Source organism: Mesitornis unicolor, unplaced genomic scaffold (genome assembly GCF_000695765.1).
Source record: "Mesitornis unicolor isolate BGI_N332 unplaced genomic scaffold, ASM69576v1 scaffold12244, whole genome shotgun sequence".
Classification (NCBI taxonomy): domain Eukaryota; kingdom Metazoa; phylum Chordata; class Aves; order Mesitornithiformes; family Mesitornithidae; genus Mesitornis; species Mesitornis unicolor.
In genome coordinates, this window is record NW_010182089.1 from 38,791 (window position 1) to 50,191 (window position 11,401).

The 11,401-nt window shown below is 38.4% G+C and overlaps 1 protein-coding gene across 1 annotated transcript in view; it reads left to right on the forward strand.

The window, feature by feature from the left end:
• ST6GAL2 (ST6 beta-galactosamide alpha-2,6-sialyltranferase 2) overlaps positions 1–11,168 on the forward strand; it is a 24,418-nt gene extending 13,250 nt beyond the window's left edge. Inside the window, 1 exon segment of the mRNA XM_010183665.1 lies at positions 10,900–11,168. Coding sequence (XP_010181967.1) covers positions 10,900–11,168 — 269 coding nt within the window.
• The last annotated feature ends 233 nt before the right edge of the window (positions 11,169–11,401 follow it).

Sequence of the window (11,401 nt, forward strand, 5' to 3'; positions counted from 1 at the left end):
GTGGTCTTAGACTCTTCAGTAATTATATTTTTCATCTGACAATTGTATCTGTTTCTGCCACTTAGCGTTATTTGTAAGAAACTGTCTCTTCCCAAAGGGAGAATGCTTGGTGGAATGTTTTCTCACGGTGTTCTTCTGTGGCAGTGAGTCACCATCCTTCAGCAGTGATTGATGTCAGGGGAGTATTTTAACATTGTTAATAGCTCTATTAAAGTACTGGAGTCACAATATTATTAAGCCTCCTGTAAAAGGGGTCAGTGGGTCATTTGTGGAGAAGAGGTAGTCTCATGCATGCCATGACTTTAGAGGAATGAGCGAGCGAGAAGAGGTAGTATCTTTTTTCCCTGGTTTCTCCATCATGTGGGAGCTGGGGAGAACATCTTTTGTGCTTCCTTTGGGCTATGAGATTCCCTGTCTCAGCATAACTCCCTCCTGGAGCCACTGGTTCCCCAAAGCCCAACATACATTAGGTCTACACCAGCATGTTACTGAGGAGAGCCAGTAGCACTGCAATAGCTAGTCTGAAACCAGGTGAGTTTCATATTACCCAACACAGATCAGTTTCCTCCAAGAACTGTTTCTCTGCTCCTCTCCACCAGGTTCTAACCCGTAGATGTTCCTGTCTTTGGTTTTCTTCTAAACAGGTTGTCAGCTCACGGCAGCCCATCCATCACCTGTGTTAGGCTGCACCGTAACAATGCTACACTCAGACCCCCATCAGACCACAGTCTTTTTCCACTAAATTGAAGAACAAGTCTTATGAGGAGCGGCTGGGGGAGTTGGGATTGTTTAGTTTAGAGGAGAGGAGACTGAGGGGAGACCCTACTGCTTTCTACAACTATCTGAATGGAGGTCATAGAGAGATAGGTGTTGGTCTCTTCTTCCATGTAGCAAGTGACAGGAGATAATGGCTTCCAATTGCACCAGGGGAGGTTTAGATTGGATATTAGGAAAAATTTCTTTACTGAAAGAGTAGTCAGGCACTGGAACAGGCTGCCCAGGGAGGTGGTAGAGTCACCATTCATGGAGGTGTTCAAGAAATGCATGGATGTGGCATTTCAGGACATGATTTAGTGGGCATGGTGGTATTAGGTTGATGGTTGGACTTGATGATTTTAGAGGTCTCTTCCAACATTAATGATTCATGATTCTGTGAAATTTGTTACTATTTTAACATTGTTTTCTGCCCAACTTAGTGATAGGTGTTAGTTCAGGATGTCATTGAAATTATTGCCTGTCAAACTGCATCCCATTTGTTAGGTGTTACCTCTGGGGATATGCCATGTCTAGGAAGGATTAACTTGGCACAGACAAGTCTTCCTTTAGTGTGGTATTTTCTAGTGAGTCCATCTAAAAGGCTATGAATAATGACCAAGCAAACAGAGACTGGGTGGGGCTTTTTGTGAGCGAAGTTTCACTGGGGTAAAACCTTCCAATTTGATCTAGGAGTGTTTTTTGGCTTATTTACTGAGACACTCATGTGCACCTTCCGTGGCTTGTAACTCTGTCTTATGTGCCAGGTCACATCTTAGCTAATGTCACTTCTCATTATACATTATCTACTCTTTGTCTTTCTAATCCTTAGATGAGCTTTGAGAACCCATTCTTGCATATTTTTGCTTCATTTTTATAGCTGCCACCTTCATGCTTTTAAACAAAACTCTGCATGGTGTTCTCAGCACCTTACAATAGCATTAGGCAGTTGCCTTGGTGGCTTTTTGCAGTTAAATTTGTTGGTTCACATTTGGCTGAAAATTATGTAAGCATCTATCACATCTCAGGTTTGAATTCCACTGGCAAATCCTAAATTGACAGCTGAGAAAACATCACTGGTATTAGGGAACAATTTCCCCTATCTTTTGGCAGCAGAAATAAGTGTTACTTACTCACTTCCTATTAATACATTTTTCACTGTGAAATAAGAACTCAGTCTTCCTCCTCTCTTTCTGAACATATCAAAGCTCAGTTTTTAATTGAGGCTGATGGTGTATAAATCAGTTTCTATTTTTACCATTCTGCTGTAGGAAAACTGTTCCTATACCCTTCTTGATAGCCTATGTAAACTACCTAGTTCTAACCTTGTATTTTTGTCATTTGAAGACCAAGACTAAAACTGCTTCCTTGAGTTTCTCAAGAGCAGCATTCTGTGTGCATTGGATGGGATGATAACATTAGCATTTAGAAAGTGTGGGGGCTTTTTAATAATGTCTAGATTATATACAGGAACTTATATGAAAATGTTGCTCCTGTTCCTTGTTTATTAAGTGGATTTGCCATGAATTTCTACTTACCTCAGTCCATTTGTACACTTTGATAGCTTACCTCTTCTGAGGTGGTTTTACTCGAAATTCGTATTTATATATGTGAATATATACCCAGCAGCTTTTGTCTTTTTAAAAAGCTAGTGGAAAGCTCTGATTGTGGTATTACATATTTTTTTTCACTCTGAAATCCAAACGTGGTCTGTGTAGATTTTTGCATTTGAGGTAGTCTGTGTGAGTGGTGGTCTTCGCCGTGTGTTGTAGCTTTTAGCATAACATATGAACACACTGAACGCAAAATTATAACTAAGCCCAGATTATTGCTGGGAGAAAAAAGGGCTTGTTTGATGCTTTACAGTTGACATTACAGATTTAACAGTTATGCATCATTAATAGTTGCTAACATTATTTTAATCTTCATTTGCATGCATCAAGACAATAGTACAAGCAAGACTATCATTACACTGCAACATTAGCAGATCATTGTATGACTAGGAACTGAAATTTGAAAGGGCTTCAGAGAGCATGTTGAAGAGAAGAACGCAGCTGATCTCCAGCTCTGCTTAGAAGAAATACACTTGCATGAACTGAAAGAAACAATTCTACATACTAAGAGTTGCCTTTATTACTGTTACTTACTCAGCTGTTTGCCAGCAGTTGTGAAGGAACAGAATAGTGCTTACTCTTTCAGCTCAGTTTTGTTCAAGTATTATCACACAAATAAATAATACCTCTAAGTACATAAGCTTTAAATTCTTCTTATTCTAATAAAAAGGATTCTGAAATTTGAGCATCTCCTACCTTCTGAAATAGAGAGATAAAAGAGCAAACTCCCCTCTTACAGTACCACAAATCACATTAAAAAATCTTGACTATTCTAGTGTATCACCCAAATTTGGATAATACTTTTAAAATTATATTATATTACTGGTCAGCATTTTCCAGTCTTTGCTCATATTACAGAATATATTATTGTGATTAATGTTTTCTGCATTCAGCATTAGATTATAAATATGTAATTTTCTAGGTCTACTATATAATGCAAGTATCTATACATCAAAGATGACAAGTATTGTACAATTTCTTAAGCTTAGGCACCCGCCATTTGGTGACAGTTAAATTCCTCAATAAATATTTGGTTTTCTCGTGATTACTGTTTTGTCATAGTTCATGAACTAAACTGAGGTGAAAGGACCCTTTTCTAGAAACATAGTATTTTAAAAAGCCAGAGCTACTTTTCCTGTATCTTCCAAAGAAAAACTGAGGCACATTTGGCCCAGTTTCAAGGAGTGACAGATTTTCCTGTGGTACCTGAAATCCAATCAAGAGAGACTATAGAAGTAGACTAACATCTAAAAAAACCACACGTTCTAAATGTTTAAGTTTATTTGTAACGCTTTCAAGTGCACAGATTATCGAACTTACTAGTGTGTCTAGCTAAATTAATTTCTGTAACTAAATTTGTGGTGTGTGTGAAATCAGACACATTATGAGTATAATAATCAGATTATGCGTATTTAAATGTTTTCAGCATCTCTTATATTTTGTTAAAATGATGCTGAGTTCTTGCTGAATGTTTGAATTACAATTATTATTCTGGATGCTTTCATACAGCATTTGTTGTATTCAGGTATATTAAACTATATTTTATTTACTTGTAAACTAGAGAACATTCTTTTTAAATTAGTGTATTAACCACAAAGCCTAATTGTACTGTACAAAAGATGCATGTTGGAAATTCATAACCTCTTGAGTCATTAAAATTGCCAAAAACAAATTGAAAAACATTTTCTCCTTTTGCTTAGAATCCATAGTATAAGTTAATTTGTATAAACTACCCGTGCAAGGAGTTGAGTCTTAATTTAATTCTGGTTTAAATGTTTTCATCGCAGATTGCAAAAGCTCAGGAGCTTATTTGTGCCCATCGGACTGAGTTTAAACCACATCAAATGCTTCCTGACACCACAGATACTTGCCATATAGGAAAAACAAGTAGCACATCTTTCTAAGAATTTTGAAATACTAATATGTAGTATTTTGAAATACATAATACTTTATTAGCATCTAATATTGTACTATTATAATAAACATGCAGCTTGACTGTTTCTCTGACAGCCACATAATTTATTTGGAATAATATAATTTTAAATCAACATATTTAAAATAATGTATTTTAAAATATTTTTAAAAGAATACTCTTTGCTCACAATATTTTATTTTTTTTTAATCCAATGCAATATTCAGGAACATTGCCACTCAGCTATAAAACATTCATAAAGCACACCTTTGAATGACCTACTGTAAAACAACTTTTTTCCACACAGGCAGAATTATTTTGCATTTTTATATTTCCACAGCTGTAATCCAAATGGGATTTTTGAAAATCCAGCAAGGGTATTAGAATTAGAGTGGCCTATACAGAAATATATTCAGTTGTAATTTTGAATGTATGGTTGCATTGATCATGTTTGCCAAAGCTAAAATTGTGCCAGATACAGTGACTTCTTCCTTACTATGAAATTTAGATTGGATGTTTAAGATCGGAAAGTTTTAAAGCCTAGGCATCAGATCTGGAAGAGGCCAGGTCTGATGGTCATTTTTGCACGTTCTTGCTGGTTTCAGTCTTATGCCTACGATATTGTTTTTGTATGCTTCAGTAAACTTCTGAAAAGATTCAACAGCTCCATATCCATCCTTGGAGATACTCAGTACTGGGCTGGACAGGACCCCAAGCAACCTGATCTAATTTCAAAGTTGTCCCTGTTCTGAGGGGCTCCCAGCCGCCCGCACAGTTCCTTTCAGAGTCCTCCACAGATCTCATGGCATCTCTGTCACTCAGCCTGGCAATATTTTTCTGCTGGTTTGTCCTGGAGCTTAACAGATTCTTGACCAAATCCCCTAGGGACGATAGTAATACTTTTGTTAATCCAATTAATCTAATTAATTTTGCTTTTACTGAGCTTTTTTAGGGCCCACTGATGAAAGTCAGACTTTGTGTTGTGCCCCATGGGCTTCTCTTGGCATTCATTCTAAGGAGTACTTCACCCTTTTTTTATGTTTGCATGCTAAAGATAGCCTATAGGGTATCTCTTTCAGATTTTACTTTTTCTTAAGTTGTGCATGTCCTCTCGCCTTCCCTAAACAGTTTGTAATTCTCTGCTTTCACTCCTATTCCCGTACCTTAATCCTTATGAGTGTAAAAATAGCCATCTCCTCTTATCTTAACCCTTTCACATAAAATTGACTTCCGTTTATAGTCCATGGCTAAGTCAGTCAGGGAGCAGGACTCATGCCACCTACCTTTAGATGTCTCCAGTTAAAGGTCAGCATTTGTGTCAGTCGGCCTCAGACTTAGAAAAACAGGCATCTCTTAAATATGGCTATGAGACCTGTGTTCCTTTCTACATGTGAAATTTTCAGGCCGTACTGGGAGTGCAGGTAGTAGTCATGCAGTACAGGTGTCTGTGCTGCCACTCAGGCTTCCGCTACAGTCAACAAAAAGAAATGGGAACTTCTGGGGCATGACTTGTAGGATCCATTTTTAAATGTGTACTCTGGGATGAGCAGACATGCTCTGCTTCCTAAAAGTACCCAATTTCTTCTACTGAAAGCAAAGGAGGCTGTGATACATATCTCAGGTGTAGGTAACTGCACCAGTGGGCACATTTGATCAGATGCATCACACCTTGCTTTCATTTCTTCTCACAGTGCTCCTGGAAAAGCCAATTATATTATTTTTTCATGAAGCTCCAAAAGCTTCTGACCTAGGAGAGTGGAGGAGAAGGTGCTTGATAGCAAGAGCCAGATGCTTATTTACAGCTTCTACCTATTCACTGGAGAGGAACAACACTTACAGGGAACAATTCATGCCATTCTAAAGTAGACATCTAAAATGTCAGATGAATTGTGCCCTAGAAATGCCTGTCTCCTGCATTGTCTGTAAAGAGTGCTTTAAACCAGCTAGGTCAGAGGTGGGCATGAACATCTCGGTGAGATTTAAGTCTGTCCAGACTGTAAGGTGCTGGGACAATGACTATCTCATCATACTCGTTAATGTCTCCTCAGGTCGTGTGTAAGCCAGTCTGTGCTGTTTTATATGTAGTAATTGAGCATTGTAGCAATTGAGCATTGACTAACGTAAGGATTGTGAGCAAAGACAAATATTGAAGTGTATCAGACAATTTGGTTTCGATTCATACTGATGCTGATGATCATAGAAACAAACTGAGATGGGAGACAAACTTGCAGATGATAATGAATTGTTCAGTGATGTGAAAAGTGCACAGACAAAAGTAAGCAAATAGGCATCTACTTTGTAGGCAATATAGGGAAAGGAAGTAAACTTGGAAACTACAGGTTAATCACGTGTGGGAGGAAATGCGAAGAGATTCAGCCACAGAAGAGAAACTTAGGAAGTGATAATACAGAAAGAGAGGTGTAAAAATCAAAAATGGGCTAACAAATTTGAAGTGAGGTAGGACTTTGCAGAGCAGCCTGGCAAGCAAAAGAGGTTAACAAAAGGGAGGTCAAGTCAGCAAGCAGCCAGGTGCATACCTCTTCTTTATCTTTGAGATTACATCCAAACCAGAAAAGTTCAAATGTAATGTAAATAATATTTTTGGGATCATGTAAGTGCCAAAAAGCTATTAGTTAATTAAAATGAAAAGAAAAAAAAGTGAGATCACTGAAGGTAACTGAAAGAGAGAAAGGAAGATGGAGAAACTTGAGTTGTGAGGTAGATGAAAATATAAACAGCTCGGCACACTTATACCTGCTGGATACAGATGTTAGTAACCCACTGCAATGTTGTTAACACCAAGCAAACAGAGAAACTGTGTTAAATAGTGGTACTAAAAAATGGTCTGGAACGTGAGACCCGTAACTGAGGGAGCTCTGTTGGCAGCCCTGTTTTAGGGACTTAAAAACATTCAGACATTGCATTAGAAAGTAAATAGAATAAAACCAGAATATATCCTAGCACATGGACTGGTGTAAATGTCTTCATGGATGAAACTGCTGCTTTTCTTTTAAAGATGGTTTATTAATGCTTTTTGTGAATTTATGATTTCAGTAATGGCTCTACAACACCAGGACTGTCACCTGTGGGGAAGGTTCACATCCTCTAAGGCATGGGACAGAAATGAACCCATTTATTTCCTATTTTAGTGAGAATTCTATTCATACAAAGAAAACAGCTTCTTTTCAAAAAAGAGTTTTTATCTTCCCTCTCTTCTGTTTTTACTACAGTGCTATCACACCTTCTGTTTTTGGACAAAACAGCAGAAGCAGATCATTCCAAGAGAGAATTTGGGGGCTATGAGAGCTAAGTGGAAGGACCTACCTCCTCAGGTTGATGTAGATTGAGTGTATAATCCTGCACGCCCTGGGATCTCACCCAGATGGTTGGGATGGGAGTGCTGGTTGTACCGCACCATCACTCTCTTTGGCTGGGGTTCTGTGGCATTAGAGGTGCTAAAGCAGAAAAAGTGTGGCCATGGTTTTTCCCCAGAGTAGGGTTTGGGCATTTGAAATGTGCAACAAGTCTGGAAGTTTCAGAAGTGCGTCCACTTCCACCAGGCCAGATAAGCCTCTATAGCCTCAGGACACCTCTGTATGTGGTAATCTCTACATCTATCATAGCTCATCTTTCAGTTTGTTGACCCTAGACTTCAACACAAAGGTGTGCTGTAAATTATCTGTTACCACTCAGAAACTAGCCTGTCCAGTCACTGCCTTTCCTCCTTCAAGACATCATTGTCCAGCATGAGCAAAAACTTCAGTGGACTGTCAGAAATTATGGTTATACATGAGCAACCTAATCTGAATCCCAAAACATAGACTGGATGGAACAAGGAAGGAAAAGCAAGGAGCTAAACTAGATAGCCCAGCATACCTTTTAGATTGATTCTAGAAGATATTGATCCAGAGATCACTAAGAACTAAAACTCTACCACTTCTAAGTGCTCCATTACCTAATTTACTGGAAAGTCAATGATATTGCTTAAAATTATGTCATTATTGAACCATACCTGCAGTGATGTGGCCATCTTTTCTGTTATTAAGGAAATTATAAAAGAGTCCCAATTTTTGTTCTCTACAGTTTTCCTATCCCACAAATGGCAACTTCCTTTATCAGTTTTAAGGTTAGCTGGGTAATGTGGCAGTGAAATGAAACACACTCTGGTTAAGGCTTACACTTTCCACCTGAGCCAGTTTTCCTAAGACACTGGTGGTACAGCTGTTGAAACTGGCTTCAGGCTTGGCTTTGGGTGCAGGAGAGAAGTCACTTTACCATCTTTTTCGGGATGTAGTTCATTATTGCATGTGTTTCCACCGTCCATCCTCTGATTCAGCTGGATCATGGTTACCTTGGAGTGGCAGGTAGGCTCTCCATCAGTGGAGGAAGAAGATTGGCAGTGGAAAAGCTGACGAAAGCATTTGTAAAACTGAAACAACAAACAATTCTAGACATAGTTGCTAGGCAGGCTACAATTCAGAACATCTCTATAACAGCTTGGAGGCAAGGAAACATGGTTTATTAAACTTGTAGTTTTTGCTCAAATAGGGATTAAATATTTTTCAGTGTGAATCTATGTTTCTTGCTGCTTAAGACTAAATTCATTTAAATTTTAATTTCCTTTGAAATTGATGTTCTTAGCTTTTCTAAGACCATAGATCCTGTAGAGTATAAAGCTGTAGAACAATCTAAAACATTTTCAGAACCTTTCATTTATGATAAAAGAAGATTTAATCACAGAAGTAATTGGTTTTCAGTTACTTCACACATCAGGCAGGGAAAAAATCATTTTGATAATCTAGTGATACACAGCAGAGAGAACATAAGGTTCTTTTCATTAGTAAGCCATTGAAATCTCCGTGTTCCCAAACTGCAAACTAAACTTCAGAAAATGGCTTTGCTTAATTAACAAACCAAAATAATTTTTTATGTTAATTCATTTCACTTGTGAAATCTACCCAAAACACCTTTGATGCTTTATGATTCCAAAGCTGTTGTACAGAAAAAAACCCCAACAATTACTTCAGTTCTCATTTGTAAGTGCAAAGTGAGCAGAATTATACAGCTATCTCCTCTGAGAGCTGAGTCATATTCAGTGGATAGGGATACCAGTAGTGGAGTAAGTGCTTCAGTACATTTTCTGTGATTTTTTGGTTTTTATGTGAAATGCTTTTTAAAATGGTGTCCAAGGCTTACTTTGTCATTTTCCTTTCACATGGCTATGTGAAATAGAAGAGGCTCCCAGAAGCCGTGATTGGTATTAAAGTATGGCAGTTTAAACGGTGCTGCTGATCAATATCTGATATTAGTCCCTTTGAGAATGTGCAGCCATAACAGTAACCTTTGCGTGGCTTTAAACAGGAAATTAATTTCCATGTGATATTTCTTAGCTGTTATTGACAGTGATGATGATAGTCTGCCATTGACATGTGGCAGGAAAAAAATGGGCTGGCATTTTGTGGATTCCTCCTTGCTTAGCAGGAGGTGGTCAGGGTATTTTCCTTGTGACACCACTACTCTAAAAAGGAATTCACCTTCCCTGGCCTCTCTCCTTTGAGACTCTTCACAAAACTGTAAGAAGCTGTGGGCTTTTGTTGCCACCCCTACAATGCTGGTGGTTTTTTGTATACCCTTCTGCATGTATTTAGGCTCCCTTCTTGGTCATGTGTTCCTGGCTAGAGAGAAGCAAGTGGATGGAAAAAGTGGAATTGGTTCAATTTCAGACTAAGAAAGACCAACATTGTAATAAGGTGATGTTTCAAGGAGTACATGGATACTCCTGATGTTGCCAACAATCTGAATGAACCATCCCAAGGTTGCAAAGGGAGGAAACATGGGTGATACTGACCCATCTTTCTATTCTTGTTTCCCCTTGCCATGGTATACAAAAGAGGAAAGATAAATCAGTCAAATTCTTCATAGCCTTGAAGATAAGTATGTATGTAAATATTTGCAAGACACAGATATCCAAAACCACGGAGGAGGATAGAATGGGCATACCTGGATATTTGTTTATATCTCCTGTACATGGCAGGTCAGAGTTAAGCTGTGGAAGTGGTAGAAGTACCAAGAAGACCTCCGTAAAAACACCAGGCAACTGCTCTGTGTGTTCGTGTGTGTTCTGTATTCTGCAAGTGAATGTAAAGACCTGGTCTGTCTTGCTCAATAGCTTCAAGAATTGATAATATATACAAAAAATTGAAAAAATATTAAAAAATAATCAGTTGATTCAAAAAAAATAGCATGCAGCTGCATTAGGTACTAGATTCCTGTGTGAGATATTTTGTGGACAGGATAGGGTAAATGGTGGGAGGTGCGAGAGAGCAGTCTTCTCACTCAAGGATGGTGGTATGCAAACCCTTTATAGGCTTTTCACTCTCTCCTTAAGATTGTTGTCTTACTCAGTCAATTCTACGGGGGTTGCAATCTTTATGTATCAGGGACAAGTGAAAACTGCTCTAATAAAAGGAACTATAACTTCACTTAATGATTTTACAGAATACTGAAGGCTTGCAACAGTAAAGGATAGCAGGAAAGAAAAAGAGATTGAATGACTGCAGGGAAATTTCTGTGAGAAAGGTGAAATCTGGAGTTCACATTTGTCTTCACTTTCTGCTGCAGGTATCCTCATCATGATGTCCATGTGTAACGAAGTGCACGTGTATGAATACATCCCTTCAGTCCGACAGACCGACCTATGTCACTACCATGAACTCTACTACGATGCAGCTTGTACCTTAGGGGCCTACCACCCACTGCTCTATGAGAAGCTGTTGGTGCAGAGGATGAACAAAGGTTTGCAGGATGATCTGTATCGGAAGGGGAAAGTCATTTTGCCAGGGTTCAAAGCTGTCAAGTGCCCCGAACGAAATAATTTCCCACACTTGTAGGAGAGAGTCCTTCAGAAACAATGTGCAATAAGGTACTACTGTCGTACTATAAACAAGAAGAGAATACTTGAAAAAATGTATCGTAGACCAATCTAGTCTTGAGTCTATAAATTGTAATTAAGTAGCAGGCATGAGAAATACTTCTTTTCTGAGCCTGAGTATTTATTACTGCTTTGCAAATAGTTAAAGAAAAAAAAAAGGCTTAGCTCATGAAAGGTGCAAAGGACGTACCT